Genomic DNA, 22,417 nt, shown 5'->3' with positions numbered 1-22,417 from the left:
TTTTTTATTAAATGCAACTGCTCAAACCCACTGCTTGTGACTCTTTAAAATGACATAAAGTTTGCTAAATATTTAGCATTTTGTTTGTTTTAATAACTTGGCCAAGAACAGAAGTGCCATCTTATGAACATGTGTTGATTCATTGCACAGAATACAACGGATATATTTTTTAATAGAATCATTAAGATACGTAGGTATTAATACATTGTAAGTAAATGGCATATTTCTTTTAGCTGGTTTGTCAACCGTCATAAAACTCCGAAAGAAGAATGTCATCTTACTATGAGCTTGTAGGGATTTATAGCTCTTAAACTCCTGCAAAGTGCATGCACTCAATCCAAAAACAAGGTAATAATAACAGATATGTGAGCAGAGGTAGTGCGTCTGGATCCGTAATCCAGTCATGGGCTGCTAAATCATATGGATCTGTTGTTTATTTGTCCAAATGAAGTTTTTTGGCAGTAGCACTTAGTTTCTCCCGATAGGGTCCCTTCTCTTTTTCTTTCAAACTCCTCAATTTCGTCGGTTCTTCTTCAAGTTTACCTAGTTTTAGCTTAACACACCCACAATTAAATGGCATAGCGGTCGGCGGTGCCTCTAAACATGGCGCCCACGTCCCATAATGCAACACTGCGGTGACGTACATTAACATTCCCTATATGCCAAATACATTTTGTAGGAAGTAAAGCTTAATGAAATATATTTTTAAATTTGAAAATATATTTAGTTTTAACCTTCATATATTAACATATATTTTAAAATGTATTTCAGGGGCAACAAATACATCTCTAATTGTACGACCATATGGCAAAAATATATTTTTCCAGGCCAAAATATAAAAGTTTGTATAAAATAAGATGTAAATATAAATGCTTGAAAATATATTTCTTTTTAAAATATATTTCAAAATATACAAAAAATGGCCAAAAAATATATTGGTAAAAATACATTTTTGTAAACATATTTCAAAATATATTTCGGTTAACGCATTTAATTTTTATTTGTATATTATGAAATATATTTGAAATTATATTTTTTCTGTATGGGTAAAAAAAGATTTTAAAGACTTATTGATGTTTTTTATATACTATTCTTGGTTTGACTTTGATGTTTATTTTATTCATGTTTTATTTTTGTATTTTTTAAGAGAACTATATTTTTTTTAAATAAATACCAAACTTTGCAATGTCAGAATCAACCAATCAATCATTTACAATGAATTAAAATACATAATAACCACAACCCCAAACATATAAATTATTTATCATTACCATTATCATTACTGTTTGTTAGCTGTCCTTACTTCAACCACCGCTAGATGTCACTATAACACAATCTCTTTCCATCTCATGCATGTTTTCTTACATTTGTTACTGTACATTTATAGGGTTAGGGTTGTAGCCCTGGTTAGTGTCATTATTAAGTTTATAGACAGAGCAGTTTTTACTTCAAAGCACGGTAACTAAAGATCACCATTGTCTATACCTGAAATACTCAGCTTGAATCAAACCCCTAACACTAATTCAGATCATACTGAAATTATAACCACAACCACTTTATGCACCTATCAAAGACCTATAAAACTTTAAATAAGATCAACGTCAAACTGGACTGAACTTAACCTTCATGTATATGTTACATAAAGGAGATGACAGAAAAATGTTGGTCATATGATTGTCCTTTTTGTTATTTAAGCATGTGATAGATGTGTAAGTACTGATAGTTTGATGTCACCTGCTAACAGTGATGTTATCGGTGCTGTGGGCGTGGCCAACGACTTAATCCTGTTGATTGACAGATATGATAGAATAAAAGATCAAACTTTCACAAGATCACATTTTATTCTGTCATTGCTGGAGTCACAGGACGCTCACAATGAAGTGTTTGATTTCATTTTATCTTCTGACATTGATTCTGCATTTATCCAGCAGTGCAGGTGAGTCCAATGAGTTTGCATTCATTAATTCATTGTTCATTTATTCAAAAGTTTAATGTAGTGACGCTTTGGATATAACACATTAAAAGGTTATTTGGATATTTCATATAAAACAACACTGCTCACATGAAGTCGACATGAATTTATCCCAGCGTTATACTGAATATTTTGAGTATCTAGTACCCAAATAAATAATAAAATTGATCAGTATTATAATTGTAACATAATTTTTTTTTGTCAAAAATTAATGAGCAAATAAGGATAACGATGCCTTAATTTTGGAATTTGTTAAAAAAAATGCCATGAAGTTTAAAGGCCTTGCATTACACAATAAACACATTTTACTCTAAAACTAAACAGACTTATTGTTACATTTTATTTTATCATGATTATTAAATCTCGTGTATGATATTCTGAGGAGTAAGGAGATGAAATCAGTTCATGAACGAGTATGAATTATTTAAAAATGACACACCCTGTAATATACATGTAGCCTATTTTAACATATTAAGTTAAACAATTTCAACTTGTCAAGTTATGTCAACTTATCACATGTCAAAACTTTAAATAGTAGGTTGAATCAACTTAAAAACTAGTTGTTTTAACTTTATGCTGTGGTCAAATGTTATTGTTACAAAAAGAAAATTGCATTGTGACACAATACACACTGAATCAATAAGCTTCAAATCATGCAGAATTACAATTATTTACAAAAGTTCAATTAAAATGACAAAACTAAATGACTCTCATGTGCTTCTCTTCAGATTGGTGCTATCAGGAACAAGCGAACAATGATGTACATTGTATAGGTAAATCAAAATTTTAACCTTTCAAAGCAGGCACATCAAACATATACAGTATTTTTCATCACAGTATCTAAACCAAGTCTAAGTGAACATCTTTTTGTTGCTTTAAGGTCCAGAGCTCTGGAAAGAAGTAAACGCACAATGTGGAGGCACCAGACAGTCACCGGTCAACATAGCGACGAAGAAAACCGTACTGGACGAGCGACTGACGCCTTTTAATTTCACCGGCTACCAGAACTTATTCAACGGCACCATAAAGAACAACGGCCACACCGGTAAGACTACAGACTGAAGAAAACCCATGTTTGTTCAAACCTAAATAAATAAGTACACTTATCCTAAACCCTGAAAATTTTCCCCCTTTATTGCATAATATCTCTCATTCAACAAGAAATTTTGAGTTGAATCAATTTGAGTTGAAACATTTAATAACACATTAAATTAATTACATTGTTGTAACAATGCAAAAAACAATCTTGTCACTGCTGAGTTAGAGCTATATGCTAGTTAGTGATGTAGTACTCGAGTCCGGTCTTGGATTTCTGCTTTCTCTGACTCGTCTCTGACTCGTTCCTTCAAAGACACGGTCTTGAATCGTTCTCGGACCACAGTGAGAGGAGAAGGATTCGTAATTTCAGATCGAGTCCTCGAGACCAATGCTTTTTTATGTTCATATAAAAAACACATAACAATAATAACTATTTGAAAATTACATCCCATGGTGAATGCAAAGATAGTGCCATCAGAGCCGTTTATTTATCTCTAAAAAAAATAGGCAGAATATGATGCATGTGGTAGGGATTTTTTTAATGATAGTAAAAGCATAGTCCATATAAAGACGTTCAGACTGCTCCTCTAATCAATTCCCAATCTACCTTAGTCTGTAGGATTATTAACTGGGGTGATATTAAATTATGAATGAAAACTGATATGTTTTTATGGTATTGGTCTTGACTCGGTCTTGACTAAGACTTGCTTCCTCAAAGACTCGGCCTTGACTCGGACTCAACTGTATTTGAAAACCAACGGACTCGGTCTTGACTCAGACTGGGCATAGGTGGTCTCGTCCCCATTGCTAGTTAATGCTATATGCTAGCGTTTAGTCTGAAGTTCTACTATTGAGGTTACAGTTATGTTCTGCAGGTCCGTACTGAAAAAAACACAAACTTATCACTCAGAAACATCTGTCCATTAACAATCTCCAAACAATTGATTATTCCTCAAAATCTGATACAGACTCAAACATAAGATGTTTACACACACACAGAGCTACTGAAGGAAAACAGCCAATCAGAGCAGAGCTCAACATTATTATTCATGACCTTTTCAAATAAGGTAATAATAGACCAATTTCATTTGTAAATTTCATCTGGATAATTTTTGCACTTAATAAAGAGAGCCAAACCATCAGAGAGCAAATTAACAGATTGTTTCAATCCATTCTTTGGCACCCTTTAAGTAGATTTGCAAAATTTTAATTTTTAGGGCAGTGAGTTATTCTATGTTTTTAAGTTGAATCAACTTGTCTGGGCTTACAGAAAACCTTTGCAAAAATGGTTGACATGGTGCAATGTATTTTTTCTTTCTCAGTTGAGGTGGACGTATCACAAAATATCATGGCTGCAGTGTCTGGGGGAAACCTGGGAGACACATATAAACCCCTTCAATTTCATTTCCACTGGGGAACAGATGCAGGAGCGGGATCTGAACACACCATTGATGGAGAACAGTATCCTATGGAGGTATAACATGTGAAATACAGTAGATTCTTACTGGCATTAATCTTTTGTTTGCGGTAAAAGTGGTATATGAGTCTTGGATAAGCATTTCCTACTATTTAAGTCACTTAAGATAAAAGTATAATTTATAGTGATTCTTGTGAATAAATATTATTATTGTGTTAACTTTCTCATCAGCTGCATCTGGTTCATATTAAACAAAGATACAACAGTCTAGAAGATGCATTAAATGATCCATCTGGTGTTGCAGCTCTTGGATTCTTTATTGAGGTCTGACACAATCATTTGTGCACTTTTAAATGAAGAAACATTACATTTATTTAGACATGAAGGTTGTGAACACATATGATTTCTTTCTGACAGGAGTCAAACAGCACAAACACAAATTATGACCAGCTCATACAAGCCCTGAAGAGCATACAGAATGCAGGTCAGTCTATAAGTATTACAATCTGCTTTCACTTGCAATGTTTGTACACCATTTTGAAACAAATGTTTGCATAGAATTTTACATTTTATATGTAAGCAACCTTTATCATAATTTGAATTGGTATGACCGTTTAGAGGAAAATGCATTCTGCTAAGCCCGAGAGTACCCTTATCCAATCTTTTTTTATATCCATATACACGGCATAGTCTCAAAAAAGCCGTTTGCACCCGGTATTACGATGCATTTTCTTGATCGGATCCTAAGTGGACGACATTAAAGACAGGTGTACATGGGGTGTAAAACGTTTTGAGCTCGTCCACTTTCAACTACATTCAGAGGTAGTCGAAAACGCATTCGACCGGATTGCTTTGTGGTGTAGACGCTCATGTGTTTGAGCACTAGCAATAAAGACCGCCTACTCTCCGCCTGCTGATCTAATTTGATGTACGAGCACAATGTTTTTTCATCGGACATGACTTTTAGTGCGAACCCACAGTGTTCAGCGAGATCTTTTGGCTTTCCTTAATAAAACTGAAGCGGCTGTAGAAAGTGTTTCTGTGCCTTAGTAGATTTAACTAAATAAAATAAGTCAACTGTGTTACAATTTTTAATTTGTATTTTTTTTTATCAAAATATGTTTTAAAATTACAGAATCTAAATGAACACATCATTGAGTAAATTCAACTTCATTTTATCATGTTTAATCCACTTAAATTTGTAAGAAGGAACTTAACTTAATAATATGGTGTGGAAACTACGTGATTTTATTACTAAACATAACTAACTAGGCAGTGGACTCGTAGTACCCAGCATGCTTTGCACGGGACTTCATTTGGAGAGTATAATTTGAAATTAAACTCTATTTTATGTAAAAAGAAAGACTTGTTAGTGTTTAATGTTCATTAATCTTCGAGATATGGAAGAGTTTCTGTTTCTTCTTTTGAGTTTTGTAGTTACCATTGTTCAGAAGTATTGCGCTTTAAAGCTGCCCAAACGAAACCGAATGGGTGCGTTGATTGAATAAACGTTTCGTGCCCTCATCTCACGGAATAAAAGAACAACAACAAACCATAAATAATATAATAATAAAATGTATTAATAAATCAGAAGACATTAACTAGTATTTTTTCATTTAAAATTTACCTATTTTAATTAAGTCTGTGTATAATATGGTGATATTATTGGCATTGGTTGTACTTAATTTATTAGCTTTTTCCTAAAATGCTACTTAATATTTTTGCATTCATTGACATCCATATTAATACATATTATTAAGTTGTCCTTACTCAAAATATCAGTTAGTTCAATAAACTTACAAAAATTAGTTGGAAAATGTTGCCTTAATTGTATTGAGTTAGATCTAAGTAACAGTTTTTACAGTGTGCTCTCCGCCTCTTTCATTTTGCGAGCGTTTGAAAGTTGCGCAAACTTATTTCATCAACTGCTCTGAAATACCACTTTTGAAGAGCTACAAAAAGACCTGCAATAAGCGGATAGCAGTGATGTGCGGGTTGATCCAAAATGAGCGGGTGCCTGCGGTCACCCGCGGTTACGAGTCATCCAAAAATATTTTTTATGATATTCGGGTTGCGGTCGGTCGGGTCGTTTGAAATAAAGATGCCAATTAACTATTTTAAACAATTCATACTTTTAAAAAATGCGGGCCAGAGGGCATATTACAGAAACTTTCTATCTTAGGTCTTAAAGGGATAGTAAGTAGGATTTTAAGTGTTTTATTAATCAAAATCAATGTATTTATTCATAAATATGTTCTCATTGGTGCCAAATGACCTCTGCCAGTGATCTGACTTTTCAAGCTTAGAATTTCTTCTCTTTACTTACATTGAACGGGTAAGTCCGGGGAGGCATTCATGTCGTTCCGCCGTATTGATAAATTATAATAGCAGAGAGGGACAAAAAGCACTAACCTACCAACGCGTTTCCACAACGTGTTTTCATTCAGAACACGTGAACCAGTAGCAACGGACAAGGAGATCAGTGAGTACATAACGGCTACCGTAGTTGCAACACGCATTTGGAAAGGCGAGGCGCTAGAGAGCACTATTCGTTTGAATGCAAAATACAATTTTACCACTAGATGGGGGTAAATACTACTTATTGCCCCTTTAACTTAAGATATGATGGGTTAAATTAAAATTTTTCACAAATTCATATTACAGAAGCAAATCTTAAGTTGACTTATCTCACCAAATCTTATCTCATCTCTAGTTAGGAAATCCCAAATCGCTTAATCATGTTCGGCTATCAACTCTCAGGTCTGTTACCAAGCAACCAGCAATGCGTGAGCTGCTGCTACAGTAAACAAAATAATTGTCCTTTTAATTTCAATGGGCAGAAAAATAAATTTGATTAAATTCATTGTAATCATAGTCTGTGTTTTTTTATTAGTGTTTTAGCACGTCATCTGTGAGTTACCATTAAATTTAAACATTTAGCAAATGTGACTTTTCTTCCTTAAAGGAATAGTCCAGATTATTTACTCACCACCATGTCTTCCAAAATGTTGATGTCTTTCTTTGTTCAGTCGAGAAGAAATTATGTTTTTTGAGGAAATCATTCCAGGATTTTTCTCATTTTAATGGACTTTAATAGAGCCCAACATTTAACACTTAACTCAACAATTAACAGTTTTTTTCAACGGAGTTTCAAAGGACTATAAACGATCCCAAACGAGGCATAAGGGTCTTATCTAGCGAAACGATTTTCATTTTTGACAATAAAAATAACAAATATACACTTTTAAACCACAATTTCTAGTCTAGATCCGGTACTATGGGGGTAATTTTAGGCCAATATTATTGAAAATGGACAGAGTAAAAGTCATAAATAAATATTACAACTTGTAAACACAAAACGCAATCTACAAATAGATTAAAAATCCACAAACACAGTCCTTGTGATCCGCAAATGTAAAACAAGATCTACGAATCGTCTTTGTGATCCACAAATATAAAGCATGATTTACAAAAAGAAATCAGTGACTTGTACTTGAAAACCAGAATTTGAATGAATGTAAAGTGACTTCTTTGCAGATGAATATCATTTTCTATTTGTAAATTGTGTCACATTTGTTTTCAGAATTCTGACACTATTGTTTCGCTTTGGTGACAAAATAATGCCATAATCGTTGAAAATGAAGAGACTGCAATTTGTAAACACGAAACAAATCTGCAAATAGGTTCCAAATCTGCAAACAAACTCCTCATGATCCGCAAATGTAAAACGAGATCTACAAATATATAAAAATCCACGAACAGACTCTTCATGACATACAAATATAAAATGCGATTTACAAATAGATTTAAAATCCGCAAACCAACTCTTTATGATTCACAAATAGAAATCATCGACTTGTACTTGACAAACAGAATTTAAATGAATGCAAAGTGATTTGTCTGCGCATGAGGGTCATTATTTGTTTGTAGATTGTGTTGCATTTGTTTTCAGAATTTTGGCACAACTGTTTCGCTGTTTTCCATTAAAAAAATCTACAAATGCCCTCCTCACAATTTGCAAACAAACACAGTCTAACTTGTATTTTCCAACCATTGTAAAAAGACATTCTTACACATTCTGTGCAAAGTTCAGCATGCAAGTGTTGAATCTGTGTTTGCAGATCACAGGGCATTCACGAATCCTTCTGCACAAGTCTACAGATCTTTTTGGCACTATCTTTCCGCAGAGTTTGTCACTACGATCCACGCGTGTAGTCAGCCAATCAGGGGTATTGCTTCAAAGTAATGCCACGCCCCCTCAATAAGCTCTTTTCAAAATAAAAGCTGGGCTCACTGCCATTTACCGTTGCCGGTGTTACAGCGCTGAAAGGCGGCCAGACCGCGTTATCGATATTATATTAATGATATTAAAGCATTTATGTATAGCATGGCAAATATGTAGCATTAACGTGAACTAGAACAACCCCTCGTTTAAGTTATTATCAGTGCCTGACAATTCAGCCGAGGTCATTAAATCATTAAAAACACTGCATGAAGCGGTTTTATCCTTAAAACATCAGTGTCTCTTCAACGAACATTTGCCGAGCGTCAGCGAGCCAGCTGGATGGAGTGGAGCTGCTAAGGTGACGCAGCTAAAATAAAGCAAGCGGGTGCAACGATAATATTGGATGTAACTTGCCGTAATTAACAAAAACATGAGCCTTATTTGACAGCAGCACTAATTGAACTATTTGACCATATGCATTTGATATACATACCGTGACCGGAATGCACTTACAAATCGCGCTGTTATTAGAAACATTTAACTGTTTCCAGACTGAGCATGGAGACAAACAAGCGCAAGCCGTTTATAGAAGCAGCTGCCTGTCAGCGTGTACGGAATGAAGTCAAAACGGTCTCGGTTTTTAGACCGGCAGTCTGCCTGTGCCATTCCACCCTAATCCGGACTGCAAATTACATGTTAATATTATATCCACCACTTACAATCCTTCCTTTAAGGTCTGTTCTGCTTTTAACAGCTCAAAGCTATTACTCTCTGTAGCTTTCGAGTCCGTTGTAGGCTACAGGTAAATTTTGCAGTTGTTTTAGTTAACTTTGCAGAGCATTTTATTGTCGGAAATGGTCCTGGGCTGGGTTTTCCTATAACGATTGAACTTAGCACTCAAGAGTGCTTTCTACAAGGTAAAACGATCGCTCGCAGCTGGGTTTTAAGTGCTACTAACGAGTCGCTATCCCTTTGTCAAGTGCTGAAATGTCACTTACTGAATGACTCGTAATTGTAGCAGAAGCTTGTTTAGGCTAATGATCTTCAGCCGATGTGCACTAATATTTTTTAAAATATTATTAATTATTTTTCAATGACTTATTAAATGTTTTAATAATTTGTGCATCATGAAATATTCTTTTTTCATATTTAGTTAGGACTCGTCCCACTGCGCAATGCCTTCTGCATTTTATAATATAGTTTAGATTTTTCTTTTTATTTGTTGTTTATTATCTATGTTTATTTATTATTAAGGATTATTGCATTGTACCGTAAATATTTATTTGGTTTCTTTAATCAGATGCCATACCCTTCAAAAAAATATTTTTTTACTGTAGCCTAGATGAATTATAGCAGCAATTGGTAGGAACCATTTATCAATTTGCTAGTACCAACTTTTACCAAAATTGTACCAAATACGTTTTCCTTCTTAATTAATTTATGTTTAGTCATTTAAATTTCATTTCTCGTTTGAATTTTAAATATATTATATTAAAGTAATTTAAACAAATAAACAAAGAAAAAAAACCCCAATAAATAAATATAGCCTACATTTAAAACATTACATTATCGTTATTGCAGGAGTGCAATTTGCTGGTTGTCCTGCAGGTGACCTTGTAACACTGCTGTCTTACGATGCACTTATAAATTAACGATTACTCCAGAGCACTCGTAGATCTACGATGATTTTCGAGTGCTACTTAAGCTACAAAGCTTTTGGGAAACGGCCCATAATTCTAAGATGAATTTTAAGATTGTTTTTACGATCTACTTAGCGATGCTTTTGGGAAACCCAGCCCTGCTCGTTTGGAATTTGCCTGGCGCACAGCTCTAGTCAGAAAGATTAAAAGGCGGGCTTTGTTTTTAAAAAATGTAATGCATTTCTTGATACTACAATAATGAACAAGTCACCCATTTATCAAGTATCGATTCATTATTTTCACTTAATCCTTTTTGCTTTTTACAAAAAGTAGAATAGGCACGCATATTCTGCATTTATCCAAAATTATGACTGTGGCATGAAGAAACTTTCCTATTTTAGTGAAAAATAAATAAGTTCTTTTGCTATTATTACGTAGCATATATTGATGATTTTTAATAACAAATATGACCGTTTTAAACAAACTAAGTACACTGATAAATATAATATGAAAAAAATTATACGCTGGATTTACTAAAAAAAAAAAATACAGTGCATCATTTTTACATACACTTTTTAAAAGTAAGTTTTACATTGAATTTAAGCCTTTGCAATTTAAGCAATTGCAATGTTTAAGTAAGTTTTACATGGAGAAGCAATTAGGCCTACTAAAAATTCCATGTAAAATTTACTTTAAAAAGTGGATGCAAAAATGATGCACTATATTTTTAAGTTAATACAGCCTATTATTTTTTTATAATTATTTAATTTCCTTCTCACAAATTTTACATGATAAAATTTAGGAATTAACTAAATAATGTGTTAATCTAGAATTACTCACATTTTTGCATTATTTTCTACTCAAAAATAGTTTTTCTTTTAACCTATTTTTTATATAATTGACTAATTTTATTTAGTTAAATTTACTAAGCCACAAAACATTTTTTACAGTGTAAAATAAGAAAAACGAAGTAGATAAAACCGCATACCCAGCTAGACACTCAAATCGAGCTAGGCACTCAAATCGAGTCAAAACAGTCTTGGCTTTTAGACCCGCAGTCTGCAATCCACCCTCACCCGGACTGCAGGTGACATGTTAAAATTATTCCACCCGTTACATCAAATTATTCCCCCCCTCCCCTTCATTGTCCCCCAACCCTACCACCAGTGAATAAATAAATACATTAAATAAAAACAAGCACTTTAAACAAAAAGCACACAGAATTCTTTTTTTGGTTTTTAACTGAATTCTAAACACTAAAGTTAATTCCTTAAAGTTAATTAAGGGTTAATCCCTAGTCCTCCCCTCGCGAGTTGTTTTTTGTTCAGGGCCTAAATGTGCATTGAAATATAGTTGATGTATTTCATAAAATTAATAAAAGATATACAATTATAAATTATTGTTGAATTATCCCTTTTTCCAAGTATGTCATTATGCACAATGTATCAAACTTTGAAAATGAAACAAAAACAATAACTTAAAAGTCCTTTTAAAAGCAGTAGTTATTAATGACATAACTGCATATACTGTACATTGTATATTTTGCACGTTTCTCATCCTCTTTTTAATCCTGCTTGACTGAAGGCTTCCGTTAGAACGTTTCTCGTTTGTCGTAAGGTTTTTGTACATTAAAGCTGTTGAGTTTCTCCCGCGGACTTTTCCCCCTCGCGCTCGGGCACGCTGTCTGCACGCTGTATGAACTTGAACGCACCGCCTAAAGTCGAGGGCAGGGCGAACACTTCTAGTTCTAAACAGGTTAACTGAAAGCACAATGACATTAAATGAGCTGACGCCTATTTCGTTTTTTTTTTTTTCGCAGACGCGCACAGCTCCAGTCAGGACATATTAGCCAGTTTTGTATATCAGTAGGTTCCAAACTATTGCAACCCCATACGTATTTACAAGACCTACATTTTTTTATAGAAATATAGGGGAAAACACATTTGTTCCCTTTTAGTAGTTTTTTAACAAGTTTACTTAAATAATATTAAAATATAGGGTTGCACAATTATGGCAAAATCATAATTGTTTAGGCTACTGTATTTGCACTCAATTGGAAATGATATATTAGAAAAATACAATGAATTTTCAAGGCTGCAGAGAACATTATAGCAGATATGGCTACTGAGGATTTAATTATATTATTTTAATAGTCAGCGAGTCCCACTCCGGCCCTCATTTTGAGTGTCTAGCTGGGTGCACATTTTTACCGACTTTCTTTTTCTTATTTTGGTAAAAAATTAACAAGTTCTATTATTATGTAGCATACATTGATTTTTTTTATAACAAATATGACTGACTTATTCATTGGCAAATGCAGAACAATGAGGAGAAAGCAAAGGTAGGCTACACGCCTTTCTCCCTTATATGATTAAAGGCTTAACTGTAATTTTTAAAACGAAAGCACATGCTTGTCAAATTTATGCTGGGCTGGATAAATGCAGAATCAACAATATCTTAATTTTTTTTCGATTTATTTGTTCGTATTCATTGACCCTTTTTTTTCTTGTGCCAATAGCACGGTTGTCTTTTTCCTGTCACTCCGCACGAATTTCTATAGCCTATATTGTTTTCCATGAACACAAATACATATATCAAATACTGCCTGACGAAATTTTTTGACCGAGCCAGCATAAATTTGACAAGCATAAACAATCCGCTTTCGGTTTAAATTTGTTTTTAAATTAAATACATTTTAGAATTACATTTAGCTTATGTTCCCCATGATTAATCTTCTCATCGCAAGGTAGAGGCGTGTCGCCTATGTTCTACATGTTCCTTGTTGTTCTGCATTTGCCAATAAATAAATAAATAAATAGGCTACTTAGTTTGTTTAAAACTGTCATATTTGCTAGATAATAATAGCAAAATAACTTATTTATTTATCACTAAAGGAAGGTTCCTTCAACGCCACAGTCATAATTTTGATTAAATTCAGAATATGCCTGCCTATTCTACTTTTTGTAAAATGCAAAAGGGATTAAGTGAAAATAATTAATCAATACTTGATAAATGGATAGCCTAATCAGTCCTGACTAGAGCTGTGTGCCAGTCACATTCCAAACGAACAGGGCTGGGTTTCCCGATAACGATTAAACTTAGCACTTAAGAGCGCTTTCTACGAGCTACTTAACGAACATTCGTTGTTCATTTACGTGCGTTTCCCAAAGATGCACGTATGACGATCGCTCGCAACTGGGTAATGCAATAATCCTTAATAATAAATAAACATAGATAATAAACAACAAATAAAAAGAAAAATCTAAACTATATTATAAAATGCAGAAGGCATTGCGCAGTGGGACGAGTCCTAACTAAATATGAAAAAAGAATATTTCATGATGCACAAATTATTAAAACATTTAATAAGTCATTGAAAAATAATTAATAATATTTTAAAAAATATTAGTGCACATCGTCTGAAGATCATTAGCCTAAACAAGCTTCTGCTACAATTACGAGTCATTCAGTAAGTGACATTTCAGCACTTGACAAAGGGATAGCGACTCGTTAGTAGCACTTAAAACCCAGCTGCGAGCGATCGTTTTACCTTGTAGAAAGCACTCTTGAGTGCTAAGTTCAATCGTTATAGGAAAACCCAGCCCAGGACCATTTCCGACAATAAAATGCTCTGCAAAGTTAACTAAAACAACTGCAAAATTTACCTGTAGCCTACAACGGACTCGAAAGCTACAGAGAGTAATAGCTTTGAGCTGTTAAAAGCAGAACAGACCTTAAAGGAAGGATTGTAAATGGTGGATATAATATTAACATGTAATTTGCAGTCCGGATTAGGTTGGAATGGCACAGGCAGACTGCCGGTCTAAAAACCGAGACCGTTTTGACTTCATTCCGTACACGCTGACAGGCAGCTGCTTCTATAAACGGCTTGCGCTTGTTTGTCTCCATGCTCAGTCTGGAAACAGTTAAATGTTTCTAATAACAGCGCGATTTGTAAGTGCATTCCGGTCACGGTATGTATATCAAATGCATATGGTCAAATAGTTCAATTAGTGCTGCTGTCAAATAAGGCTCATGTTTTTGTTAATTACGGCAAGTTACATCCAATATTATCGTTGCACCCGCTTGCTTTATTTTAGCTGCGTCACCTTAGCAGCTCCACTCCATCCAGCTGGCTCGCTGACGCTCGGCAAATGTTCGTTGAAGAGACACTGATGTTTTAAGGATAAAACCGCTTCATGCAGTGTTTTTAACGATTTAATGACCTCGGCTGAATTGTCAGGCACTGATAATAACTTAAACGAGGGGTTGTTCTAGTTCACGTTAATGCTACATATTTGCCATGCTATACATAAATGCTTTAATATCATTAATATAATATCGATAACGCGGTCTGGCCGCCTTTCAGCGCTGTAACACCGGCAACGGTAAATGGCAGTGAGCCCAGCTTTTATTTTGAAAAGAGCTTATTGAGGGGGCGTGGCATTACTTTGAAGCAATACCCCTGATTGGCTGACTACACGCGTGGATCGTAGTGACAAACTCTGCGGAAAGATAGTGCCAAAAAGATCTGTAGACTTGTGCAGAAGGATTCGTGAATGCCCTGTGATCTGCAAACACAGATTCAACACTTGCATGCTGAACTTTGCACAGAATGTGTAAGAATGTCTTTTTACAATGGTTGGAAAATACAAGTTAGACTGTGTTTGTTTGCAAATTGTGAGGAGGGCATTTGTAGATTTTTTTAATGGAAAACAGCGAAACAGTTGTGCCAAAATTCTGAAAACAAATGCAACACAATCTACAAACAAATAATGACCCTCATGCGCAGACAAATCACTTTGCATTCATTTAAATTCTGTTTGTCAAGTACAAGTCGATGATTTCTATTTGTGAATCATAAAGAGTTGGTTTGCGGATTTTAAATCTATTTGTAAATCGCATTTTATATTTGTATGTCATGAAGAGTCTGTTCGTGGATTTTTATATATTTGTAGATCTCGTTTTACATTTGCGGATCATGAGGAGTTTGTTTGCAGATTTGGAACCTATTTGCAGATTTGTTTCGTGTTTACAAATTGCAGTCTCTTCATTTTCAACGATTATGGCATTATTTTGTCACCAAAGCGAAACAATAGTGTCAGAATTCTGAAAACAAATGTGACACAATTTACAAATAGAAAATGATATTCATCTGCAAAGAAGTCACTTTACATTCATTCAAATTCTGGTTTTCAAGTACAAGTCACTGATTTCTTTTTGTAAATCATGCTTTATATTTGTGGATCACAAAGACGATTCGTAGATCTTGTTTTACATTTGCGGATCACAAGGACTGTGTTTGTGGATTTTTAATCTATTTGTAGATTGCGTTTTGTGTTTACAAGTTGTAATATCTATTTGTGACTTTTACTCTGTCCATTTTCAATAATATTGGCATCATATTACCCCCATACTGTCCAGCGTGACCTAACGTAAATGCGTAGTGACGTAGGAAGGTCACGTGTTACATATATAAAACGCACATTTGTGGACCATTGTAAACAATAAACTGACACAAATACATTAATTAGTATCAGTTGACATACAACCACGTCTGAATGCTCCTCTTCCAACACACTTTGGAATTGAATTGGAGTTTCGCGTTCGTCCTCTGTGACCTCTTGACGTCATGACGTCTTGCGTGACCCTTTCAGGACCGGACCTAGACGTGGAATTGTGCTTTAAAAGTGTATATTTGTTATTTTTCTTGTCAAAAATGACAATCGTTTCGCTAGATAAGACCCTTATGACTCGTTTGGGTTACGTGTTGAGTTAAGTATTAAATGTTGGGCTCTATTAAAGTCCATTAAAATGAGAAAAATCCTGTAATGTTTTCCTCAAAAAACATAATTTCTTCTCGACTGAACAAAGAAAGACATCAACATTTTGGATGACATGGTGGTGAGTAAATTATCTGGATTTTTCTTTTAAGAAAATGGACTATTCCTTTAAGTGCTGGGATACTACTGTTCATTTCAACATTTAATAGAGACATGAGAAGAAATAGATGCTGAGTCAATGTTTACTGTATTTATTAAGATCTCATTAAGTGTTTACAGATAAGATAACTTAACTGTTTTTTAATAGTAAGGGATGAGAGAAATTGATTTTTCTGTAATATGCCCCCAGGAAGCGTGTCAGGTCCAATTTTTTTTTATGGTCCAAGTTGTGGGCAGGTTAGTTGAAAACGTTGGTCGGGTGCGGGTTGTTTATACATTGACCCGCACATCACTGGCAATTTTAATTTGCACTGACAAGGGACAGGATAAGTTTTTTAATTACTGATAGTTTCCAGCTGTTTCCTGCGCTTTCCATGCTTTTTTGCACCTCCCTTTCTTCATGTGTTCAATACTTTTTCATTTCAAATTATTACATATAACTTAATTTCTGAACTTATTTGATTTGATTTCTTTGTATGCATGGATTACTTGGGTTGTTACCAACATCTGGTGAAAATTTCATGTCAATAGCACCTTTGGAAATATGGTGACGTGTTCAATCAGACTGATCTCACGGAAAGTTGTGTTATAGTCACGAAAAATTGTATTAATTTATTTGTGTCCATGGCACGAAATTCAGCTTTTTGTGTCTTGAGCTCAAATGTCTTTTTCGTGTCACCCTGCATGAATTTTTATAAACAGTTTTTTGTGTCCGTAGCACTCATTTTTTTGTGTGTGTGTGTCAGTTTGTGTAATGTTTTCTGATTGTTTTTTTTCTATTTTCTTAACGTTTTCTTAACAGAATCACTTTTTGTAACATTTTTAGACATCCTAAGCCAAAACCCAACACCAGATGAGAATAGTTTTAAAAGCAGAAGAAAAACAGATAAAAACATACCAATACATACAAGTACATCCTAACCCACACCCCAAATCTAACCCCAACCCCAAGTGACAATGATTTAAAAATAGAAAAAAATGAAGAGAAAACAAAACACAAAAATGACACAAAAAAGAAAGTCGTGCCATGGACACGAAAACCTATTTATAGTGACACGAAAAAGACATTTGTGCTCAAGGCACGAAAAAGCTGAATTTTGTGCCATGGACACGAATAAATTAATAACAATTTTTGTGACTATAACTCAACTTTCCGTGAGATCATGTTGTTTTCAATAATTATTTCACCCGCTGAAAACATGTACAAAACACTGCAGCTTGTTTACTAATAACACAAGCAGTGGACTCTGACCTAATATAATTTTGCGTCTTTATAAAATTGTAATTTCTTGTGCTCGTGTTTAAACGACAGCAGACAGACTCGCCCATAGACCACCACCCCCTCAGTAATCAGGACAGAAGTGGTGGAAAGTGCGTGGACAAAAGAGACGGATTAAAATACCATGTGTAAACGTGAATGTGTCTCTCTCGTCCACTTGTCATCCGATCGACCAAAACGCATCTTGATACCAGGTGTAAACAGCCTCCTAAGTAGTGTGTCCTGTATAAACAAAAGGCAGAAACAATGCCGGGCGTGTTGTAATAACAAGTTATTGTTCAGCTTTTTGACATGAGGGTTATAAATACAGATCAACATTGACAATAAGAAAAGTTATGGAATAAGGCAAAGATCAGGAATCTCTTCACTATTTGCTGAAACTGTGATTATTTGCCAGTGTAATATAACTGCAGATAAGAAATAAATGCCTGTGCGTGGTTTCTCCAGAGAGATAACGTCTGGATCCGTCTGGACGATACAAAAGTTTTACAGCTAAATGTGTCTCCGTGTGAAAGGGCTCTTAGCTTTGTGTTACTATAATTCCTTATCTGTAATACATAAAACGTTATGTCATATGTCATCATATGTATTGAGTATTTTTGTCCCATCCTCATTCCATATGATTTTATGTCTTTCTGCAGATAATATCACCGCCATTCGTAACATCTCGCTCAGCCAGTTTATTCTGTCAGAGGACAAATTGACTAAATATTACAGATACAACGGATCTCTGACCACACCAAACTGCAGTGAAGCTGTGGTCTGGACTGTCTTTGAAAATCCCATTCCTCTCAGCAGAGAACAGGTACGACCGAATACATTTACAAATTGCAAACTTTAAAAGATAAGTCAATTTTCTTAAACAAAAATCCAGATCATTTACTCACCACCATGTCATCCAAAATGTTGATGTCTTTCTTTGTTCAGTCGAGAAGAAATTATGTTTTTATTGAGGAAACATTCCAGGATTTTTCTCATTTTAATGGACTTTAATGGACCCCAACACTTAACAGTTTTAATGCAGTTTAAAATGTGAGTTTCAAAGGACTCTAAACGATCTCAACCGAGGCATAAGGGTCTTATCTAGCGAAACAATTGTCATTTCTGGCAAGAAAAAAAAATGCACTTTTAAACCACAACTTCTCGTCTATCTCCGGTCCTGTGATGCGCCAGCACAACCTCACGTAATACGTCATCACGTCAAGAGGTCACAGATGACGAATGCGTAACTACGCCCCAGTGTTTATAAGTGTGGAGAAAGAGGAGCGTTCAGACGTTGTTTTATGTCGAATGATACTAATTAATGTCTTTGTGTCAGTTTATTGTTTAAAATTGTCCACAAATGTGCATTTCATAAATGTAACACGTGACCTTTTCGACTGCATTACGCAATCACGTGAGGTCGCGCTGGTGCGTCACAGGACCAGAGGAAGACGAGAAGTTGTGGTTTTAAAGGGCATATTTTTTTTCCTTGCCAAAAATGTCAATTGTTTCGCTAGATAAGACCCTTATCGTTTTGGATCATTTTGAGTCCTTTGAAACTGCAAATTTAAACTGCATTAAAACTGTTGTTAAGTGTTGGGGTCCATTAAAGTCCATTAAAATCAGAAAAATCCTGGAATGTTTTCCTCAAAAAACATAATTTCTTCTCGACTGAACAAAGAAAGACATCAACATTTGGATGACATGGTGGTGAGTAAATTATCTGGATTTTTTTAAGAAAATTGACTACTCCTTTAAATGAAGACTCAACCAAGCATTTTATTACAATTCATTGTTATTTAACATTGATTATGATCATAACAAATATTCCTGTGTTTTCCAAACAGCTTCTGGCATTTTCTTCCCAACTAAAGTTGTCTGATGGCAATCCGATGGTGGGAGTATTTCGACCTGTACAGTCTCGTAATGGACGTTTAGTGTATCGGTCAAGCGGTCCGGCGGTCCTGGCCAGCGCTCTGCTTCTCTTAACCTCCATCATTACAGCGTTCAGTCTGTCTCATCTAAACTAAAGGCCAACAAGAGAGAAACCCAACCTACAAACTACAGAATAACAGCACATCAGATGTGACTTTTTCAAAATAATCCAAATTCAAGCCCATTTACTCCCTTTTTCAAGGTGCAATTACATTTTACAAGGTGGCTCATCCGTATAAATTCATACGACCACATTTTTTCTTTTTTTACAATTTGATCTTGTCCCGTGATGTTGGGGTGGGTGGGGTTTCATTCAGTGTTCGAATTATGTCAAAGCTTATGGGGGTCCCCTAGCTAAGCCCCACCCCCCTCATTATAGAGTCGCTGTGATTTGACAAAGTAAGATGTGATCCTGGATCAACAATCATCTTATCCTGGTTTTAATCAAAGAAACCCCAAATTACCCTTAACTCAAACCCTAAATGTTTTTACCCCTCAAATTAGTGTGAAACACTGCAAGGCCAGAAATTAGGGGTGAAATAGGGTGGACCTCAATGCCTACTTTCAAATTATATAATTTTACTATATAGTAGTGGTTAAATGGATTACATTGCGTTTTTTAAATCATAGATTGAATAATTTTCAGATCAGCAAAACTGGGGTTGGGAAAATAAAATAAGAACAAATTAAGAAATGATGAGCATATAAAAATAGAAAATAACAAAGTTACAAATAAAGTTAGATCTAACAGTAGTATTTAGGTATAAATAGAATCAAATGATTAATAACACTGTCTTCTTTATTATATAAATTAAATATAATTAATCTTTTAAAGATACAGAGGTGATTTGCCTTTGTTTTCTGCTGTTTAATTAATGTAAATGACAGAAACACAAGCAGATAAGAACTGTTACTTTCAGACCAACACAAAGATCTGACTTCTTTCTGAACTCTTTGCGCTCACTTTAAGACAAAACTGAATGTTTTTATGAGAATAGGTGCCAAGACTGTGGTATTTCAAAATAATTTTGTGTTTACATGCTTCAGAATCGCGCGTCTCTGTGCGTCCGCGTATGTGTGTGCGTCGTTGTCCGTCCGCACACACAACAGCTCACTTTAACATCTTGTGCTCAAATTGTTTAAAATCGCTTGCATGTAAACATTTGCAAGGTTTAAAACCACACATGCAAAAGTTAACTTTCTATAAATAGTTATTTATTTCTGAATGATGCATATTGATTGATTAGTATTAAAGAGACTATAATTTATTATGATTTATGCGTGATTTCTTCTGCTTTCCCAATAAAATATTTTGTGTTTCTTTTGACTTGGAGGACCAGCTGTCAATTTGAGTGTGTAGCCTCGCCACTGGTATGAAATAATAGTTTGAGAAGAATAAAAAACCCTAAACCTAAAGATTACTAAATATTCTTACCATCACTGAGGTGAAAATAATCCAAACGCAGACAGAGACATATACTCGTCTGTCAATTCCTCCAGAAAAACAGCATCAGGCACGAGTTTATATTTATTTCAGACAGAATCATTTGAATTAGTTTATTGCGAAATTGGGACAAATAACGGACAGTAGCCTATCGCTTTGTGACAGCGCAACATGAGAATTTAAAATTCATGTAGTATTTAAATTTTTAATAAAAACCCCCCTAATTTATATGTTTGTGCTTTATGGGGGGTCCCTCAAGGCTTATAGCAGGTATGGGACCCCCCAGACCCCCTCAATTCAAACACTGCTTTCATTATTTTTTTACTTTGTATGACACTGAACGTTTAGCGTACTTGTAAATCATCAGGCTGATAAAACTGGATTTTGACACTACTTATTAAGTAAAAGTGATGCTTGTGTGTCAGCTAAATTACACTAATATTCTGTACTAATATTCTGTATAGATTAAACAGGGTCATTTTGTACATATTGGTCACGCAATTTTACACATGAAAAAGAGTGAAAATGTTTCAGGTCTTTTATTATATGCATTGAACACTGACAGAAATCACACTGTATTAGACTATGAATGACATTTTATGCAAAATCTAAATACCAGTGGCGACAGGTGACTTTTTTTTGAGGGCACTCGATGCGAAGTTCGTCACAACATGTATGTAGCCCATCATGTGTGTGGTTCGTAATTTCAAAATATGTGTTCTGCGCGTCGAGTGATCCTGTGTGCATCACGTGTCTTGTCAAAATAAGTGCCTGCTGCAGACGCATCTAAAGTGTTTATAATAAAAGAGACGCTCAGGTTTGCCAGATAATCGCATAATCTCATGCGTAATCAGAGTTTAGTGTTAAGGGAGTGTCTTGCGTGTATTTTGTGAACGTGAGCGTCTCTTTTATCATAAACAGTTTTGAGGTGTGTGCAGCTGGCACTTATTTTGACAAAACACATGATGCACATGGTTCACATGACGCAACAAAAACATATTTTGAAAACACGAGCAAGACACATGACACTCCGAACACTTATATTAAATTTGCGCCCCTCGGAAGAGCAGTCACCAGCCGCCACTAATAAATACAGGGAGATGTGCAACTTTTATTTGTATGACGCACAACATCTAGAAGACTTTCCATCCTACCTTTGCACATTGAAAATGTTGGGTTATTTTAAAATGCACTTATAAAATTATGATTGCACATTTAAATGTGACTTCTGATTATGTATAATGAATTACTTTTCTCTTTCTGTTTAAAATTCATTTATCTTTCAGCTTCAAACAAATATTTATGTTACAAGTTAACTTCTGTGCAAAGCAAGTATTTCATTTATTTACAAATTGTCAGAGATTTTTTTCTTATTGTGAAATTATTTATTTTCTGTAAAAATGTATATCTGCCTCAGATGTTGATGCTGTATAAGCACGAAAACATAATCACAGAAAAACAACACAATTTGGTAGAAAACATACTTTGAAGAAACTTTATGTGACTTAAAATGCACAAACCAGAAGCAGTAACACTTAACAAA

General features: G+C 34.7%; 1 protein-coding gene across 1 annotated transcript; it reads left to right on the top strand.

Annotated features, from left to right (window-relative positions):
* The first annotated feature begins 1,858 nt into the window (after positions 1-1,858).
* On the top strand, positions 1,859-21,307 carry LOC135732790 (carbonic anhydrase 4-like). The gene is made up of 8 exons (XM_065251102.1): positions 1,859-1,936; positions 2,701-2,745; positions 2,853-3,017; positions 4,333-4,484; positions 4,659-4,751; positions 4,845-4,911; positions 18,155-18,318; positions 19,343-21,307. The coding sequence occupies exons 1-8, from the start codon at positions 1,876-1,878 to the stop codon at positions 19,523-19,525; spliced, it is 930 nt and encodes a 309-aa protein (XP_065107174.1). The 5' UTR covers positions 1,859-1,875; the 3' UTR covers positions 19,526-21,307.
* The last annotated feature ends 1,110 nt before the right edge of the window (positions 21,308-22,417 follow it).

The sequence above is a fragment of the Paramisgurnus dabryanus genome, chromosome 5, assembly GCF_030506205.2.
Source record: "Paramisgurnus dabryanus chromosome 5, PD_genome_1.1, whole genome shotgun sequence".
Classification (NCBI taxonomy): Eukaryota; Metazoa; Chordata; class Actinopteri; order Cypriniformes; family Cobitidae; genus Paramisgurnus; species Paramisgurnus dabryanus.
This window is presented reverse-complemented; position numbering and strand designations above follow the sequence as displayed.

Excerpts from the sequence above, each read along its gene's own strand:
- LOC135732790 (XM_065251102.1), top strand. The coding sequence starts at position 1,876 with ATGAAGTGTTTGATTTCATTTTATCTTCTGACATTGATTCTGCATTTA. Across the intron at positions 3,018-4,332 it reads AAAGAACAACGGCCACACCG|TTGAGGTGGACGTATCACAA; the intron begins GTAAGACTACAG and ends TTTCTTTCTCAG. Across the intron at positions 4,752-4,844 it reads CTCTTGGATTCTTTATTGAG|GAGTCAAACAGCACAAACAC; the intron begins GTCTGACACAAT and ends TCTTTCTGACAG.